Below are 21,920 nucleotides of genomic sequence, written 5' to 3'. Positions count from 1 at the left end.
CTATCACTAAATTTCTCTGATGAAAAACCATCCGATGGGAAATTTACTCGATGTTGTAGCAAAGGGAAAGTCTGTCCAAATGATATACATTTTCCAGATTACCCGGCATATTTAAAAAGATTAATGACAAACGAAGATTCTGACAGTAAAAATTTCATGAAAAATAGTTCTTCCATAAATAGGTCTTTTGCTTTTGCTTCCATGGGTACAAATATTGCATCGCCATCAGGATATGGGCCATACTGTTTTAGAATACACGGACAAGTTTATCACCAAACTGGAACTTTACATCCTTCAGATGGTGTTTCTCAGAAGTTTGCTCAACTCTGTATTTGGATACAGCCAAAGCTACAAGTAAAAGATTAGCAATGCCAGAAAATCGGGCTGCTTAGAAAGACTCATGATCAACATCAACAACCTCATGCATGAAATAACTGAATTAACAAAATCGTACAAGATGCTACATGAGGTAGAAAAGGAAGCCCAGTCTGAAGCAGCAGTGAAAGGTATTGCCCCCACAGAGGTAACAATGGCAATTAAATACGATCGTAACAGTGACCCAGGTAGATATAATTCTCCCTGTGTAACCGAAGTTGCTGTCATATTCAGAAATGAAGATGGAGAACCTCCTTTTCAAAGGGACTTGCTCATTCATTACAAACCAGATCCCAATAATCCAAGTGCCACTAAAATGAAACAAATCAATATCCTGTTTCCTACATTAGATGCAATGACATATCCTATTCTTTTTCCACATGGTGGAAAAGGCTGGGGAACAGAGATTGCATTAAGACTCAGAGACAACAGTGTAATCGACAATAATACTAGACAAAATGTAAGGACACAAGTCACACAACTGCAGTATTATGGATTTCATCTCTTTGTGTGGGACACGTTCAATCCTATTTTAAATGCTGGAAAATTAACAGTTTATCGTGAATTCGTATTAAAAAATGGAGACCAATCGGATAAATTTCATCAAAGCAAACCAATCTAAGTTGAGAGTTGAAAAATATAGTGGTTTGATGGATTATCTCAAATCTAGATCTGAAAAGAACAATGTGCCTATTGGTAAAATGATAATACTTCCATCATCTTCTGAGGGTAGTCCCAGAAATATGTAGCAGCGATATCAGGATGCTATGGCAATTGTAACAAAGTATGGCAAGCCCGATTTATTCATAACCATGACGTGCAACCCCAAATGGGCAGATATTGCAAACAATTTACAACACTGGCAAAAAGTTGAAAACAGACCTGACTTGGTAGCCAGAGTTTTTAATATTAAGCTGAATGCTCTTTTAAATGATATCTGTAAAGTCCATTTATTTTGCAAAGTAATAGCCAAAATTCATGTCATTGAACTTCAGAAATGCGGACTGCCTCACACATATTATTGATATTAGTGAGTCCAAATTACGTTCCTCTAATTAATTCCCTTTCATTGTGCATGAATTTCATACACCGGGCTACTAGTGTTGAGTAAGAGTGGTGAAAGCAAACATCCCTGTCTTGGTCCTGTTCTTAGGGGAAATGATTTTAGTATTTGCCCATTGAGTATTATGTTGGTTATACTTTTGTCATATATGGCCTTTATTATGTTGAGATATGATCCCTCTATTCCAGCTTTGCTGAGAGTTGTTGGGTTTGTTTTGCTGAGAGTTTTTATCAAAAATGGGTGTTGGGCCCCAGCTGGTTTGGCTCAGTGGATAGAACATAGGCCTGCGAACTGAAGAGTCCTGGGTTCGATTGCAGTCAAGGGCACATGCCTGGTTGTGGGCTCAATCCCCAGTAGGGGACATGCAGGAGGCAGCCAATCATCTTGTCATTGATGTTTCTATCTCTCTCTCTCCCTCTCCCTCTCCCTTCCTATCTGAAGTCAATAAAAAAAATATATTTTTAAAAAATGGATGTTGGATTTTGTTGATTGCGTTTTCTGCCTCTGTTGATATGGTCGTGTGATTTTTGTCTTTCAGTTTGTTTACGTGATGTATAACGTTTCTTGATTTGAGAATACTGTACTAGCCTTTAATCCCTGGAATAAATCCCACTTGGTCATGGTGTATGATCTTTTTAATATATTGCTGGATCTGATTTGCTAATATTTTGTTGTGGATTTTAGCATCGATATTCATCAGAAATATTGGCCTGCAATTCTTTCTTTGTAGTGTCTTTATCTGGTTTTGGAATTGCGATTCCAAAGAAAGAGCTTGGAAGTGTTCCTTTTGTATTTTATGGTATAATTTGAGGAGGATAGGTGTTCTTTGCATGTTTGATAAAACTCCCCTGTGAAGCCTTCTGAACCAGAGCTTTTGTTTGCTGGAAGTTTTTTGATTACTGCTTTACTTTCATCAGTTGTTATTGGTCTAGTCAGGTTTTCTGATTCCTCCTGATTCAGTTTTGGGAGATAGTATTTTTCTAGGAATTAGTCCATTTCATTCTCATTGTCCAGCTTGCTGGCAAATAGTTTTATTCATGGTATTTTCTTACACTCCTGTATTTCTGTGGTTTCAGTTGTTACTTCTCTGCTTTGGTTTCTGATTTTATTTATTTGGGTCCTCTCTCTCTCTTTCTTGATGAGTCTGGCAAACAGTTCATCAATCTTGTTTATTTTTTTTCAAAGAACCAGCTCTTGGTTTCATTGATTTTTTTGTATTTTTTTTTTTGTAGGCTCTATGCCATCTATTTGTGCTCTAATCTTTATTATTTCCTTCTACGTACTCTGGGATTTTCTTATTCTCTAATTCTTCAAGTTGTAAAATTAAATAGTTTATTATTAATTTTTCTTTTTAAGGTAGGCCTGTAGTGCTATGAGTTTTCCTCTCAGGACTGCTTTTGCTGTGTCCCAGAGATTTTGAGTTGTTGTGTGTTAGTTTATTTTCAGGAAGGTTTTGATTTCTTTCTTGATCTCATTGGTAATCCATTCATTGTTTAATAACATGCTATTTAGCCTCCATGTGTTTGAATGTTTTAGGGTGTTTTTACTATAGTTGATTTCTAATTTCATTCCATTGTCATCTGAGAAGATGCTTGATATGATTTCAATCTTCTTGAATTTGTAGAAACTTGTTTTGTGTCCTAATAGATGTTCTATCTTTGAGAATGACCCATGTGCACTGAGAAGAATGTATATTCTGTAGTTTTCGGTGAAATGTTCTATAAATGTCAGTTTTAATCCATCTGATTCAGTGTGTTATTTTTAATAATCATTTCCTTGTTAATTTTTGTCTGGAAGATGTATCCAGTGAAGTCAGTGGGGTGTTAAAGACCCCTACTATAACTGTATTGCTGTTGATCTCTCCCTTAATGTCTTCCAGAAGGTTTTGTTTTGTTTTAAATATATTTAGGTGCTGCTATATTGGGTGCATATATGTTTATCAGGGTTTTATCCTCTTGTTGGATTGATCCCTTTAGTATTTTGTAGTGACCTTTGTTGTCTCTTGTGATGGCCTTCATGTTGAAGTCTCTTTTGTCAGATGTGAGTATTCTTATCCCAGGTGTGTTCTTTTATATTTCCATTTGTATGGAAAAATTTTTTTCCCCATCCCTTCACACTGATCCTGTGAGTCTCTTGTTCTGAGGAGGGTGTCTTGTAGACAGCATATTTTTGAGTCATGTTTTCATATCCATTTAGCTACCCTGTGTCTTTTGATTGGAGCATTTAATTAATTTACATTTAAGGCTATTATTGATAGGTACTTATTTATTGCCATTTTCATGCTTTTTAAAAATATATATATTTTATTGATTTTTTTACAGAGAGGAAGGGAGAGGGATAGAGAGTTTGAAACCTCGATGAGAAAGAAACATCGATCAGCTGCTTCCTGCACAACTCCCACTGGGGATGTGGCCACAACCAAGGTACATGCCCTTGACTGGAATCAAACCTGGGACCTTTCAGTCCACAGGCTGGTGCTCTATTCACTGAGTCAAACCAGTCAGGGCACCATTTTAATTCTTTATGCCTATGTTTCTATTTGTTCTCATTACAACAGTCCCTTTAGCATTTCCTGCAGTGTTGGTTTGGTGGTGATAAACTTCTTTAGCTTTTTTTGTCTGGGAAGCTCTTTATTTCACCGTCTATTTTGAATGATAGCCTTGCTGGATATAGTAATCTTTTAAAAATATATATATTTTTATTGATTTCAAAGATGAAGGGAGAGAGAGATAGAAACATCAGTGATGAGAGAGATTATTAATTGATTGGCTGTCTCCTGCCTGCCCCACACTGCGGATCGAGCCCATAACCTGGGCATCTGCCCTGACCAGGAATCCAACTGTGACCTCTGGTTCATAGGTCAATGCTCAACCATTGAGCCATGCTGGCTGGGCTGGACATAGTAATCTTGGTTTTAGATCCTTGGTTTTCATTACCTTGAATACTTCATGCCATTCCCATCTGGCCTATTATGTTTCTCATGAAAAATCAGCTGACAACCTTATGGTAACTCTTTTGTAGGTAACAAATTGCTTTTCTCATGCTGCCTTTAAGATTCTTTGTATTTAATTTTTTGGCATTTCAATTATGATGTGTCTGTGTCGGGTGGCTATTTGGCTGTTTCTTGCTTGGAACTCTCTGTGCTGCCTGAACTTGTGTGACTTTTTCCTTCACCTGGTTAGGGAAGTTTTCTGCCATTATTTCTTCAAACATATTCTCTATCCCTTGCCCACTTTCTTCCCTTTCTGGCATTCCTATGATGCAATTATTGTTACATTTCAAGTTGTCCCTCACTTTCCTTAAGCTGTCCTCCTGATTTTTAATTGGTTTTCTTTTTGGTCCTCTGATTTTTTTCTACCCTATCTTCTAATTCACTGATCCGCTCCTCAGCTTCCCCTAATCAGATGTGTATTCTTTCCAATTTATTCTTTATTAGTGTTATGTCATTCTTCATTTCTTACTGTTTTGTCTTACTGTATCTTTTCTCATGCTGTTGAGCATCTTTGCCATCATTCTGAACTCTATATCTGATAAATTTCTTGTTTTCATTTCATTTAGCTGTTCTTCTGGAGAATTCTCTTGTTACTTTGTTTGGGTTTGTTTTTTGTCTCCCCATTTTGGCTGCCTGTTTGAGTTCATGTCTGTGTATTAGGTAGACCTGCTACGCCTCCCAACCTCTAGTGCAGGACAGTGTCAGATGCTGTTTCTGACTGGCCCTGAGCACCCTGTTTGGAGCTATCAGCAACCCACAGCTTGTGGCTCCCCCTGCTGCGACGGGGAGCCTTTGGGAAGAAGCAAGATGTGCCCCAAGGTCTGCTTTTCCTAGCCCTGGGCCCAGAGGAGACAGGCAAAGACTCAAAAGCCTCCAGAGGTCTGCCTCTGCCTGCAGTCTGATTGTTATTCAGTCTTGATGAGCCCCAGGCTATCAACCCTAGCAAGGCATAGACTCCACAGGGTGTGTGGAGAGGTTTTCCAACAGGGTGGCACAATGGCTTCTCCCATAGGCGAAAGCTGCCTGGGTGGTCATGGTCTGCCAGAGAAAGACGTTCTCTGCCGTATGAGGGAATGACTCAGCACAGGAAATCGGTGTGTCTGTCTTCTGAGGTCTAACCCCAGAGTCCCCAACCCTGACTGCTGCTCATACAGCTCCAGTCCACTCTGCCCTTCCTTTCCTGGAGCCAGGTGAGTGGCTGCACTCGAAACGTTGTGTTGGCCCTTCAAGAGGGTGCCTGCATTTCCAGCCCAGATAACGCCTGGCTGTGGTAAGAAGTAGGGTTGTTGTGGCTGGCAGACAACAACCCTACTTTTATCACAGCCGGGTGTTATCTGGGCTCTTTTCTTAGTTCTGGTGCTCTGGGCTAGGGAGCCCAGCTTGGGGATTAGACCTCAGAGTTCTCAGTGGGAACCCCCCACAGCTGAGATACTGCTCCAGAACTTCAGCTGTCTGTCTGTCTGTCTGTCTGTCTGTCTGTGGGAGCCCGGCCAGCCCTTTTGCACCTCTGCACTTCCTACCAGTCTCTACGTGGTCTCCACTTTCTGCCCTTGGTTATCAGGGTTCTCTCCAGCCAGTCTTCAGTTGATTATTCAGGATGGTTTTTCTGTGTTTTAGTTGTAATTCCAGTTCCGTCCCGGGAGAGCAGAGTGTCAGTGTAGCTTCCACTTGATCCACTGCCTGTTTGGAATCGTCCCTCTTATTGTTTTTGGTGCATCTTTTTACCAGAGGGCCAGTGCTCCTGAATTGGTTTCCCTCACCGTTTTAGCTTTAAGAATCCATATACTTAAGGCCTATGCTTTATTTTAATTATTTTTTATTTTATTGTTTTTAATCCTTCGGTGCACAGCACGATGCTCCAACCAACTGAACCACACCAGCCAGGGCCGCCTCTGTTTTATTTTAATCTGAGACATTGAAGGGACAGGAATGTTAACCATGAAACCCGCAGTGAACATGTAGTCCAAAGGGGTTGATGTGCTCAGGGAAATTTGATTTTATTTCCTGGACTAGTTGTGGGAATGTTTAACCTTATAGCTCTTTGGAGAGTCTCATCCAAGACCATTGGTATATTTTCTGTAGGTTTATATTTTACTTAAAAGTGAGACTTTCAAAAAAATCCTTTAGGAGTTGAAGCCAAATCAAAATTGGAGAGAATTATTTAATGCAGTTTCCTTTTAAAAGAGGCAGAACTTATTTGACCTCTTACAATAAAATGTGCTTTCTCAAAGAATTTCGTAAAGCAGTTCTTAAAAAGCGGCTGGCATGCTTTACACAGCATTGGTAGCAGTCCCCAGGTAGCCAGTCTGTTATTTTACCATTTCACATACTCGGAGTAAGAATTGTTTATTGCGGATCATGCAGTCTCTAACGTCTGGTATTTGTACAGTTAGCACCCCGCATCGAAAGGAGTTTCTCCATCAAGTTCTGTTCAAGGAAGGAGAATTTTTCCTTATCAAAGTATTATTCGTGAACAAATAAAACAAAAGTAGAAATTTAAAATTGTTAATCTTAGCAAAATATACAGATATAAAACATTTATCTCAATTGCTGTTAGTCATATCAGATCTTATATCTTAACTTGCTAAACTGATAGAGTTTTTGTTTCAGTTGAATTAATGGTAAGTTAAAGATGTTTGGATTAGGACTGTGAACATGAGAACGTGTGGCTGTGCAACGAGCAGCACCCTGTGCTGGGCAGAGCGGCACTGCCATCTTCCTCTGCCCGCCCTGCCTGCGCCCAGGCCGGCCACACCAGGGAGGCTGCTCTGGCCGCGAGGCCTTAGCCCCCTTGCAGCGTGTCGCTCGGGCCCTGAGCCCAGTGCTGTCCATGGAGACAGCTGTGTGTGATGCTGTCCCTGTTTCAGATAGTAAAGGATGACTGTGAGGATGATGCCCATGTGTTCCGGAAGGCGGCCAATGACATCACATCCCAGCTGGAGATTAACTTTGGCAACCTCCCTCGTCCGGGGCGCGGAGCCAGAGGTGGCACACGGGGAGGCCGGGGAAGGATCAGAAGGACAGAGAACTGTGGACCCAGAGCAGACGTGGTGGTAAGTATTTGTGTTCTGATCCCGGTGGCTTCCAGAAGAAGCTGGGCGGAGGAGGAGGCCTGGGCTGCAGGCTGATTGTGGAGGGCCATCAGGTTCTGTGGTGGGTCCCTCCTCTCTCTGTGGGTCTGATGTGCGTGTTTGGAACGGTGAGGTCAGCACGGCCATCAGTTGGGTACAGACCCTGAAGGTGCGCTCAGAGCAGAACTCACTGCATCAGACCCGACCCCCGGCGTGGGGAACAGATCTCCTCCCTCACCAGGGCCTCAGGGCTCGTCCTGTACCCCGAGCTTCCAGGGCAGGCAGGCCCTCTGCAGCCCCCTCTCCACTCAGAGCCCTTCCCCTCAGCCAGGTCTGCTCTGCCTCCAGCTTCCGCAGAGCTGCTCCTCACCGCAGGCAGGGCCTGGCCTGCTCCCCGAGAACAGCTCGGACCTGCCTGCTCCCAGGGGGCTTCTTGGGTCACGTTTCCCTCCAGACCCGTGCACAGGGTTGTTCTCTTTGCAGCATGATCTCCATTGGTAGCTGTTCTCACGGGTGTGACTGGATTGTGTCGGTGGGCATGTCCACTTTTATCCGTTTCCCCAGGGCCTAGCACCAGTAGGCTTAGAAGGTGCTTCCTAAATGTTTGGTGCACAAACCCATGAAAACCTATGTAGTCGGAGTTGGGCCTGAGGCCCTGTGGCCAGCGTGGGCCTGGCCGTGAGTCCTGACGACTCTGTGGCTGGCCTCGGAGCTGTTCCTTTTGCTGCCGATTCCCTGGCTCCCAGGAGCAGCCCCTGGAGCGGTGCCTACAGGTGGTTATACCTGAGCAAGAGCAAAACACCTCACAGTTCTTTCTGGTTGCATTTGAGGCCAGGTTGGAAAGGCTCTGCTCTGAGAATAGAAAATACACATTCTCTCCTTTGCAAGCGGAGCTCCAGCCACCGCGGCGCTTGTCAGGAGCCTGATGTTCTGGAAGCTGCGCCTGCCACGCCCCTGCTGCCCCCCTGTGCTCTTCCGGCTCGGAACTGCCGCAGGCCCCGCCCCGCAGGCCCCACAGGCCCCGCCCCTTCACGGGAGAACCTGCTCTTCCCGAAAAGCCTTCCCTGACCAGGAGGTGTGCTTGGCCACCAAGTTTCATTGGACACCCCTCCCGCGGCCCCTCCCGGGGCGTCTGTTACTGAGGTTCCCACACTGACTTCCCGTCAGTCTCCCTTCACCTTGAGAGCTCCCCGGGGCCAACTGGGGAACCATCCTGCGTCTCCACGTGGTCAGCCTTCTGTCGGTCCACTGGGTGACGGAAGTGCCCGGTAGAAAAAGGGTCACTCAGGAAGGTTTTGTTCGAGGAGGGGGGCACTGCCAGGCACTCAGTAGCTGGACAGCAATGAGGGTGAGAGGGGGCACCCTCAGCGCGCAGCTCCTGGCGCTGCACTGGGGGCCGCCCCGCCTCTGCCCAGCGTGTGGTGAGCGCTGGGAGTGGGAACTGGTGAAGTGACAGTTGGTTCCAACACTTTTCTCTTTTAGACACAAGACGTTGCTCCAAACCCGGATGACCCTGAAGACTTTCCTGCTCTGGCGTGACGCTCCCAGCACCGGGAAGAGACTTCTTGCTTGGGGAAGAGACTCAGAACAATAGATACTGCTTTTCCCCCTTTGGTGTGAATTCATTGCACTTTTGGGGGGATGGGTGGGTGGTGTGGGTAGGGATTTTCCAGGTCCAGAGCTCTGTTCCAGTCGGGTTAGTCTGGCACTCCCACGGAGGAGGAGCGCGGGATTATATTTTTATTTAAGGACTTACAGGTGAAACAGTGTTCAGACTGTGCACAGAGAGACTGTCCGTGGAGGGCCTCTCCGTCTACTGAGGCGGCGTAGAGACGGGGGAAGCACGCACCGCCGTCAGTCAGGCCGCCGCGTGCAGAGCCCGGAACGGGCCTGCGGTTGACTTGCCGTTGACTAAATGTTCCTCTCCCGGGATTGTTCTGGTTTCCACTTGACCAAACATTTTGAGCAGCTGGTGTGCAGCTCTGGTCACCACTCGGACAGAACCGGGAAGCTTGGCTTTTAATGGCTCCCCCACCTCGTGGAGTCCGCCTGTGCACACCCGCACCGCGTTTAGTATCTGAGCACAGCTAGAGTTTGCGTGGTTTTTAGGATGAGTTTTAAGGATGTGGTTTTAAAATTCATGTTATTTAACCCGCCAATCAAATGAAAAGGGATCCAGGCGACAGAGCATTGCAACTTAGTATCATAGCTTTTCTCCTTCAAACGTTGTGTGGGGATGGAGGCCTGTGTGCCAAAGCCCTCCGGCCGGCGGCGGGGCCTGTGGATGCCTGGGGAGTGGTCAGCACTGCAGGGGTCGGGATTCTTCCGGGGATGTTTGGGGTTGGGGCAGCCTCAGAGGTTCAGTAGCTCCCCAAGCCCCGCGAGGTTTGGGGCCGGGGTGGCGGCTGGGCAGGGGCAGCTGTGGCCGCCGCTGGAAGCTGGGGTGATGCGCCCCCACTCGGCTGCAGCAGCCCGGAACGTTTGCCCCTGGATCAGGTTCTGCTCGCCTGCGCTGCTCCACCTGCTGGCTCGGGATTCGGACCAGAGCAATGAGGCCGGTCCTCCCTCCCCACGGGGGTAGTTGCACCGAGACCGAGAGAATGTGAGCGAGAGCCCCGCGGAAAAGTCAACGGAATCGGAGCTGACCCCGTTGCCTCGGGACGGGCGGCGGAGGACCATCCCTGTGGCCGCAGGACGTCACCCCCTTGTCTACATCCCAGTACGGGGGCCACCGACACGTCCTCGTCCGTGTGTCCCTCTCCCTGGAGACGACGGCGGCGAGGTGGCCGTCAGGGTCGCTCGCGGCTGCGTCCTCCTGGGTGGACGTGAGGCGGTGCCGCGCAGCCACCTTTCCTTTGAAGCTGAGCAAACCCCCTTTTCAGAAGCGCCCCTCGTGTGGTGAAGAACGCGCGCTACTAAGCCCACAGCGCGGGATCTGATGCCAATGCCGGGGTCTCCCCACCTCCACCGACCCCGTGCCGAGCGGGCCCCTGGCCGGGGTGCGGAGCCTGCAGAGCCGTCTGCACCCGCGCGGCCCCGGCCATGCTGAGGCCCAGGCCCGGGGGGAGCGGGAGCGGAGGGCGGGGAGACCCCCCTGTGCTGCAGGGAGGAGGGCGCGCAGGCTCCGCCAGGCCCTGAGTGCAGATGTGCCGTCGGGGCCATTATTCCAGGCAGGTTCACCCCACGGGAGACCTGGGCCTGCCGGACTGGGAAAGCGCCTCGAGCGTGTTTGGGTTCCCAGGGAGGGGCGCCAGCCCCAGCCCCAGCCCGACCGGGGCCCTTCTCAGCCAGGAGGGCACAGCTGGGCCTCAGGCTGCCAGGGCAGCAGCTGGGGGTGGAGAGGGCGGGAGAGCCCCGCAGAGGCAGCGTGACCTGACAGCTGCCCCAGCACGTCGGACAGCCTGGGAGGGCTGGTCCCGCTGCGGCCGGACAGGCTGGATGCCGCCCTGGCTGGTCTCGTGTCCGGCCGGGTCCTCAGCCTGGCGGTGGTGAACACCTAATACTTGTCCCAGCAGGGCAGGCCCTCAGAGCCCCGGCCGCCCTGGGCACCCCCCTGCCTTCTGGTCACTGGCCGGTCCCGCCCCCGGACCAGGTCTTTCCAGGGCGAAGGCATGGGATCCCCCTGGAACCCTCCAGGTGGTGGGATCCTGTGGAGAGGGGCCCGCTGGGCCAGGGCGGCCTCAGGGTCAAGGCGGGAGCTGCCCTCCACGCTGTCCAGAAAGAGCTGCGCTGCCAGCCACGGCCCGCCCGCCGGGCGAGCAGTTTCACTTGGAGAAAAGGTCCCGTTTCCCGTTTGCTGCCGCCATCTCCCCTCAGCCTGGCGCTCCGCTCCCACCAGCGGCCAGGTAGCCTGTCCTCCCGGCTGGCGCCACTGCCCCACGTGCCCAGGGTGAGGCAGGCCTGGCCCTGGCCAAGGGGGCCTGTATTCATGGTAGAGAATGAGGAAGGAAAGGAGCAGGTACTCAAAATAACTCTTTCTTATAAAACACAGTACAGATAAGAGCACAAAACCTTGCAACCGCCACCTAAGACGAAGCCGATGTTCCCAGAAGCCTGTCCGCTGAGACGGCCCCCCCTCCATCTGGATGCCCGTCGGTCCGGGTCCCCTCCGCCCTTCCTGCAGAACCACGTGACCACCAGCACGTGGAGGGGCTGCTGGGGGCTGTGCTGGGCTGGCCTCCTCACTCAGGACGGGCACCGTCCTCACTCCCGCTGCCCGGGCAGGCGTGGACGAGGAGATGAAGCAGAAAGATCCCACCCACTGCCCAGTGCTCTCTACACACCCGTTAAATGACAGTCCCCTGGGCAAAACTGCCAGGAGAGGGACAGGGAGGGGCCAGAGGACACGTGCACCGGGGGCCACAGGAGCCGCCCTGAGTATGTGCTGTGTGCTGCGCTGAGCCAGGGCAACCCTGCAACACTGACCATTCACAATGGCCGCCCAAGTGAGTCTGCCCCAAAGCATGGCGGGACGAGCGGTGTCAGCTGTGTCAGGCCTCCCGACAGGTGGCACAGGTGGCGTGGCAGGGCTTGAGGGGTGGACACAGGAACGCGGGGCGGGGGGGGAGGGGCTCTTCTGACACCTCAGCTCCTGACACCTCCCCAAGGCCCTTGCCTGGGGCCTAGGTTCCCATGACTCAAGGCAATAGGACTTGCCTCAACCAAACCACAGTGGCTTTCGAACCCATCACAGCTCTACCATGGGCAAAGCAGGCCCATGCGTGGGGAGAGCAGGTCGAGCCAGGGGAGTTAAGAACCAAGGGCCTTCTAAGCAGTTTCTTTGCAAAAAAACCTGGCCATTTCAGAGGGCTTCCTTGGAGCACGAAGTCGTGTAAGTTGGGAAGCGCTTGCTCTGAGAACGGAGTGGCCTGGCCCTACACATCAGGCCCTCGGAGTTCAGACACGGCGGCTGGAAACCATCTCCTGGAGAAGAGCCACCTGCCTGAGGCACCGAGGACCCTTCCGCCAGGGAGGGCGCTGTCCAGCCCGGGCCGCACACCTGGCTGGTGGCCCTGGTCTGCACCCCCCTCCCAGCAGTTCTTGGCAGCGTTAGAGCAGCAGGGAGGAAAACTTTTAAAGTCTGTGCTGGTGGTGGAGGAGAGCGGGAATGAGCAGGGACGCTGGAGAGGTTTGCAGGAAGACGGTGGGTAGAGAGGAAGGAGAAATGCAAGGCTGGAGGGCCTGGCCCCATCCCACCCGGGGCCCTAGGCCTGGAAGGGCCTGGGATGGCTGCGAGTAGGCTCCTTACGGCACACCTCCGGGGGCGCCCTCCCCGCCGTGTCTGTAGGAAGAGCACCCGTGGAGTGGACGGTAGACACCAGTGAGGCCATTGAGGGTTTTATGAACGTCACAGTTTTTGCATGGACTTTCCTGGGGAGGTAGAGGGGCTTCAGCTTCCATCAGGCAGTCCCAGGCCCTGCCGTGAGCAGCAGTCTCCTGGGGCTTGGGCTTGAACCAGAGAGGTGCCCGCTGGCCCCTCCGCACCGCGGGAGGCCCAGCTCCGTCCCTGGGCTGAAATCTCGAGACCAAGTGAAGGAACGAGGCAAACCCTCTTGCTGAGGCCGAGGCCTGGGCCGGGGAAACGGGTTTAACTTGCGCCTGGAGAGAACGCCCGTTGGTGAGCGCTGCCGTCCAGCGAGACCTGCTCTGGAGGCCTAGTCCCTGCGGAGCCCGAGCCAGATTAACAGCCGGTCTAGAGAGTTTACAGCCCGGGCCAGCCAGCCCGCCCTGGAAAAGGGAGGAGGGTGTGCTCACCACCCTGACTCAGGGAGGTGTGGGGTGGCACGGACTGGATCCTGCTGGCTGGAGGGAAGACCCCGGGGCCTGCGCTAAGCTCCCTGGTTAACCGCAAGGCAGGTGTGGGGCGCCACGGTGGGATCGCGGCAGCCACCGCCTCTGCCCCCCCCCCCCAGGGCGCGGCGGACACACTGCCCCCCCAGGAGCGGTGCCAGAGGTCCCTCAGCAGCTCTCAGCCCGAAGGCGCTGAGCACGTGGGGTGCGGACTGTGCAATGGCTGGGGGCACGGGCGTGGGGAGGGCCACATTCTCCGCTAGTCCTGCAGGAAGAGCTGCCCTGCCTGCCCGTGCTGTGCTCCTTGGGGCAGCTTGGCTGGGAAGAGCAGCGTCCTCCTCCACGTGAGACAAGCCCCCCCCCCCCCCCCCCGCTCCCATGCAAAGCCTCTTGCCCTTCACGTGGGTCTGGGCACGAGCCTGCAGGCTGGCCCTGGCTGGTGGAGGCCTCCTTCCCTGGACAGTTCTGTGTGGAGGGAGCACGTGTCGTCCAGAAGCACGTCAAGGCCATGCAGACTTGCTAGCAAAGACGGGAGACAGTTAGAGGCAGGCGAGGGGCTGGCCAGCACCCCAGGAGGAGCTGGGAGAGGTGGCGAGACTCAACAGGGACATACTGTGCAACCAGTCAAAAGACAAAGGCCCAAACCTGAATAACGGGGCTCCAAGACAGGACTCTAGCAGGGGTGACACCGGCACCCCGTCCTGCTGTTCGTGGCCAGCTCAGCACTGACAGCCGCTGCTGGTGGAGGGGGGGGGCGCGGGGGGGGCAGGGCAGGCGGCTGTGCATGGCCACAGTCCTCTTGGACAGCATTAAAGCAGTGTGTTTATTTTTAAGTTAAATATGTACCTGGCTCTTAGTAATGGGCCAGGCACTTGTTCGAATGAACCAGTATTAACTCATTTAATCCTCACACGAACATATTAGATATTACCATCTTGGCTCCAAGAGCACAGCCGGTAAGAGGCAGTCTGAGTCCAGACTCCGTGCTCTGAACAATGACCCCAAGCTACTTTTCGATGTGGTGAAATGAAAACTTCGGTTTTCCATATTCTTGGCCCAGAAATCTCTCCTGTGAGAATTTATCCCATGGATCACCCAGCAGCAACCAGGAGGCGCTCACAGGTGGGACTGCTGGTGCGGTGCGACAATCTTAAAGAGCCAACTGTGAGGAGAGAGCGACTTCAGAGGCCGTGGCATGCCGCGGAGCGGGCACAAGCCTGTGCACCCCTCTCCCGCGCTCCCAGCACCCGCCACAGCACGCACCCAGGGGGAGGAGTGGCCCCGGGTTACGCGCGGGCTGGCGCAGGACCCAGCGAAGGCGCTCACGTACTCTGATCTCTTTTAATCCAGACACTGTGCCTTTACGAGTCCGGTTTTACAGAGCAGCAGCGCGGGCAGGCGGCACAGAACAGGGCAGAGCCTGCTTGAGGATGCACACCGCCTGCTCTCTCCAGCCCACGCGCTCAGTAGGCGCGGGGCTCAGGAGGGGCCTTGTTACGTAGGCATGCGGCTGCCCAGCCTCTGGACCGCCTCCACTTACCTCTATGCGGGAGTTTCTCTCTGCAAGAGTCCAATTTGTTCTGTTTTTTGGGGGTTCTTTTTAAAATCCTCACCTGAGGATATTTTTCCATTGATTTTTAGAGAGAATGGAAGAGAGAAGGAAAGACAGAAATATCGATGAGAAACCCATCAATTGGTTGCCTCCTGTATGAGCCCAGGCCTGGGCCCGGGCTGGGGCGGAGCCTGCAATCTAGGTACATGCCCTTGACCTGGAATCAAACTCAGGACTCTGGTGCACAGGCCAACGCTCTAACCACTGAGCAACCAGCTAGGGCAAGAGTCAATAGTTTGACCTTTTTTAACACACAAAATTATACTGCAGGTACCAGAAGTGTCAGATACCGAAGGACCATAATCTGCTATCAGTCAGCCTTTACCTGATCACCTAGAGAAAATTATCTTAAATGTAGAAAAAAATTAGTTTATTGGAAGTTATGTGCTAGACACTGTTTTGAGTGTGTTGCATGTACTATCTCATTTAATTCTCTCACTTACTGTTAAAATAGGAACTCTTTTTGTTCCCACAGGAATGGAATCGGGTTTTAGCAGACGGCCCATGCTCTGGGCAGTGTGGCCGATAACACAGGAAAGCAGTACCCGCAGGCCAGGCTCTCAGAGGCTCGCCACCCACACTCACAGCCCTGGGAGCTGCTCCGAGGAGAAACCGCGCACCTTGCGGTTCCATCCGCAGCCTGGCAGGCCCGGGGCCTGGCCGCCGCGCCTGCCCCTCACAGCCTCCTCGGACTTCGAGCTGCTTGGCTCACGCCAACTAACCAAGCTGGTGAGTCACCAGGAGGGCACATGCCCAGCACTGGCCTCCGGGGCAGTCACGGAGGGAGCAGGTGGGCATGGTAGCTCCCAGGGGAGGGCAGAGCCCGCAGAGCCCTCTGGTGGCAGGCGTTTGGGTGACGGCGAGAAGACAGGGCCCTTTGGTTTGTGCTGTGAAAACTCATATCCCAGCCTGAAGCCAAGCCCAGTCCCCAGGGCGCTGGACGCACCCCCTTCAGGACAAGCTGTCCGACCCCCGGGCACGAGGCCTCCGTGAAGCCTGCCCGGACCATGGCGAGGGAGGCAGGTCCCGCCCCGAGTGGCACCGGCCCTGCCTCGCGCCCAGCACGCGGCCCCGCGCCTGCGGATGGACGAAGGGGCACCGCTCTGGCCTGAGAGACTTCCAGTCCAGGAAGTGACCTTCGCGTCCTCGGAGTGGGTGGGGTGCGTGCAGTGACTCCCCACAGGAGCCCCTCACGTGCTGTCTTCTCCCGGGGAAGGTGCTATGGGCCGACCCATATCCCCCACGGTCCTGCATGGAAGCCCTGACCCCCAATTCCGCAGAACGGGACTGTTTGGAGACAAGCCTTTAAAAGGTGAGTGTGTTAAAGTGAGGCCATTAGGAGGGTGTCAGGAGAAAAGCAGGACAGACAGAGGACCCCCGGGACAGGGCCTGGAGAGGCGTCGAGAAGCCAGCCCTGCCAACAGCGTGGTCTGGGCCTCCGGCCCCTGAGCCGTGAGAGGGACGCTGCGGCGGCTCCCGCAGCCCGGGTGGGAGGATTCTGCCATCACAGCCCCAGCAGACGGATACTGACAGCCACAATATCCTCCAACTCAGACTGTCAGTAAGCGAACACAATAAACCTAAAGATTATTTGGTTAATACTTTTAATTACATGGTTATAATTATACAGTTTCCACTCTTCAATATTTTGTATAAAACCAGTTACAATACACATATTTCAAATGCAACAATACATATCGAACTACATAGATATGCCAAGTTTACACGCCATTATGAAGCTTTATCTTAAAAAATACCTTCAGGAAAATAAACATTCATTCAACCAGTTCTCTCAGCTTTATAAAATGTGGTTAGAAATCTACAATTTAATTTAAAAAATCAAGACAATGATTGACCAAATACTGATTCATCAGTTACATTTTAAAACTTTTAGTAATCTGTCCATGAGTGCAGGTTAGATAAAAGTATGCAAATTAGTAATATAAAACCGCAGCACTATGCCAGACGAAGCTATCTGCTGACATTTCACGAGGCGGCCGAGGAGGTAATGCCCTTCAGCGCAGGCGAGCGGCCGCCGCGCCCGCAGTGCCCCTGGAGGTGGAGAAGCTGACCCGGGTGGGAGGGCAGCAGCCAGCCTCACAGCACAGCGTCAGTGGGAGGCAACCGTTCAAGAATTAGAGTCGGTCTTAAAGTTGTTTTTGAGGAGCACTGCTCTCCCGATACGACACTTACTGTTTAAAATGCTCGAAGAGAAGCAGTTAAGCCCCTTTTAGAACAAACATCAAAGGAGCACGTGGCTCACTGGTCAGGACAGGGACTCGGGCGGAGGACCGGGCCCAGCACGGCCGCGCCCAGAGGAAACCCTTCGTCTTGTGAGAGCCGGGGAGCGCCTCTCAATCTGTCTGGGCCCCAGAGAAGAGGCAGAAATCCCCGCTGGGAGGGGGAGGGCGGGTCAGGAAGTGGGTGGGTGACAGGCTAAGGGGCTCAAGTTTGAACAGAAGGTTCTGGAGACCCAGGGAGCAGGGAGCCGCTGCCCTGGCCGAGCAAGGCTGCTCACGCACGGGGCGGAGACTCCTAGGTTCCTTAACACAGAACAGAAGCCTGTCTGCACTTCCGGGGCGCCGTGGTGCAGACACCTTCCTTTGGACCGCCCTGACTTTGTCCCCAGCACGCTTCAAGGGCACCTAAAAACACTCATTTCTACTTGTAGTTCCACTGAAAACTGCTTGGTGTACGTTCAAAGCTACTTAAGGCTCTTGAGTGAAAGGACTCTCAATCGGACAAGCCGTTTCATATTCCATAGCAACAAGGTCTCCGGGAACAAGGCTCAGCGAGGGAACCTGGGTCTGGGTGTGCTGAAGGCTCAGTTGGGGGTGGGGTGGAGACTCCCCTGATTCACAGCAAGGACTTCCCATCGGTCCGACCCAGACACTTCCTGGATCCTAGATCTCTCTCAGAAGTTTGACGCTGTTGCTATGTCCTTTGTGTTCCAAATCACTAGTTTCCTATGACTAATTTCAGGAACAAGGCTGTTAAACACAAGGATTTTTAGAAAGAGCCACAGGGATAGCCATTCTAACTGGAAATGTGAGCAGCCAACACAAAAGGCAACGAGGAAAATGGAAAGTGCTGAGGTCGACGCTGACGCACACATCGTTCACTCTTGGCCTGGACGCCCAACGGCTTCCTCTCTGAGAGGGGACAGCACACTGACTTGCTCTGAAGTAATGAAAAGCCAAGCCAGGCACGGTTCAGATGGGCATTTGAGTTTCACAACTGCCTGGACGGTTATGCAGGAGGCGGCCTTTAGAAGTATGAAGGGACGAAGAGCTGCCCTGAGAACGCAGTGCTTGTGCTGGGCGGGCTGAGACCCAGCATTGTCTCCCTCCCGGCACCAGGCAGCAGTGGAATGCTGCTCCTCCCGCCCAGAGCTCACTGGGAAGCCGTCTCCCACCAGGGGAGTCGTCTATGAACTTCCAGGGGCAAAAACCCTCCATTTTTCTGAGATCTAGTCCCCTGGTGTGTAAATGCGGGCGTGGGCAACCCCCACAGCGCCTGATGGGGAAGAACTGCTTGTTTGGCCAAAACAACGGCATCTCCCACGTCCCCTCAAAGCTGGTCGACCCCCCCAGTTACTCTGAGAGGAAATACCAAATGGAGCAAGGCCTCCGGCTACTTGTGCATTCACAGACTTTATTTCTACCAACTACTTCTTAGTCCTCATCCTTCTGTTTAAAAGGCAGCTTAAAAAACGGAACTGCCTACTGACCTGACTCATTCATCTTGCAAGGTGAAGGCATTCCGCCTTTCAGTACTGTATCCCCACCCCCCACACTAGGAGAGGCCGACATTGGCTAACAGGAACTAAAACCATTCACTTCAAAATATTTTGAAAAATATTCTCTTATTTTGGGCCATATTTATATTTTAGCAGCAAATAAACTTCGTGTGTGATTGCTTTGCATCAGACCCCGCTGTGCTGCTGCAGGGGGAGGAGAGAAGGCACTCTGCAGAGTTGATTCCCTAACCGAAGGCCACAGTGAGGGTCTTAGTACAAACTGAAATCCAGATGTGAATACTGTCGCTGAAATCCATCATGCTACAGAGAAAGGCCCTAATAAAACAGTCGGCTTCTTTAAGCGCCCGGTATTTGGAATCTCTGTTTCCAAGGACAGGTGTGGGTTTTTCATGCACTGAAGGAAATACGGTTTTAATTTATATGACCCGGCAACCAAATAGTGGGCAGCCTTGGAATTCTTCCTTCCCCAAATAACACCAAAGGCGTGACTCCACGCCTGCCAGCCGAGGCCAGCTTCCCCTCCTGAGTCTGTGGCTACTGCCCAGGCGCCGGCAGGTGTGAGGTCCCGGCGCCCCGTGTCCGCACGCAGAGCTCACACGGCCTCCGGGATAAAGCTCTCTTCGGTGGGACGCGAGCAGCTCGGGGCTTACCCGGCAACGTGACACAGTGTCACAAGCATTACGGTGAAGAGGACGACACCAAACAGTCCATCTCTGAGGACCGTTTCGGCAAGGCCTGCTCCATCTCCGTACATTCGGGCGCAGGGCGAACAGAAAACAAACAGGTGAAAGGCCTCCTCAGACCCGTCCTCCGAGGCCAGCGGCGAACGCTGCCACCGCAGGGACATGCACCAGAGCGCCAGCTCCCGCCGCGCGGCCCCGGCGCTTACACCTGAGACGACGTGTGCAGCTGCTCCACGTGGCGCGTCTACCAACGGCGAGCCGACCTCTTCCAGTCCCACTGTTCCCAAGCCCGTGCGGCGATTTAAACTCCAGGGGGCAGTTTCTTCACTGAACAGCTTCTTAGGTGGAAAGCAGCTAAGGCTTTTGCAATTTTGTTTAGTTTCCAAATAAATTGTGCTAAGTCCTGATGTGGTTCTGTTCCCAGTCTTCCTTCAGTTCTGGTCACAGGTTTCTACTTAACGCAACACTGTCTTAGTCCTCGGAATGGGGGGACTACGGGAGAGAGAAAAGGACTTTACCATGAAGGTTCTCAAGGGTCGCACAGGCAGTGATTAAAGACAAGGAAGGCAACGTAATAAAAAATACTGACATGCTAAAAAGGACACACTTTGTATAATTCTTTAATGACAAATACTTTGGAAGACAGTACAATACCAACCATAAAGACAAACAGGAGAGAAAGGCAAAGCAGAAAAAGGTTCAGTTCTGCAAAAAATAAAAAGAAAAACGAAACAATAAAAACACAATAAGAGGGGGTGGGGCAGAGGCAGAGGCAGCGGAGCAATGAGAGTACCATAATGCCATTAGGGGCATTTGCTGCAAAGCACTCCTTTTCCTTCTTTCCCTCTGAGGAACCAGGCTGTGGGAAGAGCGAAAAGAACGAAAAGATAAAGAAGTGTTACTCGGTTATTCCCAAAGCCAGGATTCGGTCACAGAACGGTGGGCGCCACAGGCAGCTTACAGCTCAGCTCAGCCCAGCGCAGTGCAGCCCTCAGGGGCCGCCTGGCACCGGCGCCAGAGCCACCCCGGGCTGCCCTCAATCACTGCCCTTGATTCATCCTCACGCTACCTCCCTAGCTTCCTCCCACAATTTATTACCTTCAGCTAAATAGCAGCTTTCAGAGAAAAACTAATGCAAAAGCAGAGTCAGAAAACCAATTCCGATCTGGAGGCCGGCTCCACCAGAGCAGCTCACGCACACCCGTCAGGGTTCTCAGAGACCAGACGGCAGCGCAGAGCTGAGAAGGAAGGTCCAGGGCTGTTCGCAAGGGGAAAGCATCTGGAATTTCAAAGGGAGATTAATGTCTTAAAAGGGTCACCAGCATTTAAACACAAGAACACTGAGACATAACATTCTGGCCTTCTACACGGATGCACGTGTGGATGATGGTGGTAATAACAGAAAATGAAAGCCCTGAGGTGGTGAACAGTCACTGGGCCTGAGACGCTAATGGACCAGAAGCAGGGACAGGTGACGACGGCAAGAATCACAAATGAGAAGACTTAAGCCAAAAAGAAAGAGGAAGCCCTCACGCGAAGGGCGGTGAAGAGCATGGTTTCAGGGCTGAGCGAGGAGCCCTCGAGGCAGGATGATGGGGCCCAGGGTCCCCCAGAGCAATGAGCATTCGGTAGGTTTGGCAGGTGGAGCAGAAAGTGAGGGTCCCCAAGGATGCAACCTGGAATAGAAAACCCCTTTTGCATCTGCAGTTTTCTTAGAAAATGGATGAAGTTATGATTTAAAAGAAAAAAAAGAAAAAGAAAAGAAAAAGACTGCCACAAAGAAAGAGCGTGAGCTGCTGGAAGCACGCACCCAGCGGGCGAGCCGCGCAGCCTCACGCGGCGCCGGTGGCGACCTCCTCCAGGCCCTCCGGAGGCCTCCAGCGAGTTAACGCGAGGCCCCGGAGAACCGAACAACTCTTCACTGCACGTGAGAGCGACATGAAGGTGGTTCCTAGCTCTGACGGGAGGCGGGAGGTGCAGAGCGCTCTAAGGATGGGGGTGTCAGGTGTCTGCTCCTTTAACATGTTTGTGGGAAGTTCTCCCGCGCTGTAAACTGTCAGACGCCGAGAGAGCAGCAGCAGTGGGCAGGGCGTGCGGGAGGTCTCCTCCAGAGCCTCTAAGAACAGAACAGAACAGGACAGGACAGAACAGAACGTGGGAACGCAGTCAAGCTCCTGCTGCGGGGACGGTGTGAACAGCACAGACCTGCAGGAGAGAAGGCAGGCTCCCGGCCGCGGGCAGGCCGGCGCCTCGAGGGCACGGATGAGCCACTCTGAAGCCTGTGCTACTCTTTTCATTTTGTTGTCTAAGGAAAGAATCATCTCAGCTCATATTCTTCTGTCCTAAATCGGATTACATACAAATGTATCAACTCCTTCACCATCCTCCGATCAGAAGCCACCGCTATTCAGTAGGTAACGCTTCCGGCTGCAGCTGGGAGTGGGGCCTGCACATGACGTGTTTGTCCTTTGGTGAGCAGGGGACTCACAAGGTGACCTAGCACCAGCCCACGCCCTGCAGGAGGCCAAGGAGACCCCGCCAAAGGGGGGGGGGTGGAACACAGCGAACCCCAGC

The 21,920-nt window shown here is 52.1% G+C and overlaps 2 protein-coding genes across 12 annotated transcripts in view; one reads left to right on the top strand and one right to left on the bottom strand.

Moving 5' to 3' along the window:
• HABP4 (hyaluronan binding protein 4) overlaps positions 1-9,433 on the top strand; it is a 44,583-nt gene extending 35,150 nt beyond the window's left edge. For both annotated transcript variants that reach the window (XM_059656400.1, XM_059656398.1), the window contains 2 exons: positions 7,298-7,483; positions 8,984-9,433. In XM_059656400.1, coding sequence (XP_059512383.1) covers positions 7,298-7,483; positions 8,984-9,040 — 243 coding nt within the window. In that variant the 3' untranslated portion in view covers positions 9,041-9,433. The remainder of the gene's footprint in view (positions 1-7,297; positions 7,484-8,983) is intronic.
• Positions 9,434-18,811: 9,378 nt separating this feature from the next.
• The window catches only part of CDC14B (cell division cycle 14B), a 95,485-nt gene continuing 92,376 nt past the window's right edge, over positions 18,812-21,920 (bottom strand). For 6 of the 10 annotated variants that reach the window (XM_059656386.1, XM_059656396.1, XM_059656388.1 and 3 more), the window contains one exon: positions 18,812-19,838. In XM_059656386.1, the coding sequence (XP_059512369.1) occupies positions 19,802-19,838 (37 nt within the window). In that variant the 3' untranslated portion in view covers positions 18,812-19,801. Of the gene's footprint in view, positions 19,839-20,139; positions 20,626-21,920 lie in introns of all 10 variants that reach the window. The other 4 variants (XM_059656384.1, XM_059656385.1, XM_059656395.1 and 1 more) reach the window with 2 other exon arrangements.

This window comes from Myotis daubentonii, chromosome 11 (genome assembly GCF_963259705.1).
Source record: "Myotis daubentonii chromosome 11, mMyoDau2.1, whole genome shotgun sequence".
In the NCBI taxonomy this organism is placed as follows: domain Eukaryota; kingdom Metazoa; phylum Chordata; class Mammalia; order Chiroptera; family Vespertilionidae; genus Myotis; species Myotis daubentonii.
Note: the sequence above shows the minus strand (reverse complement) of the source record. Positions and strands in the feature narration are given on the sequence as shown.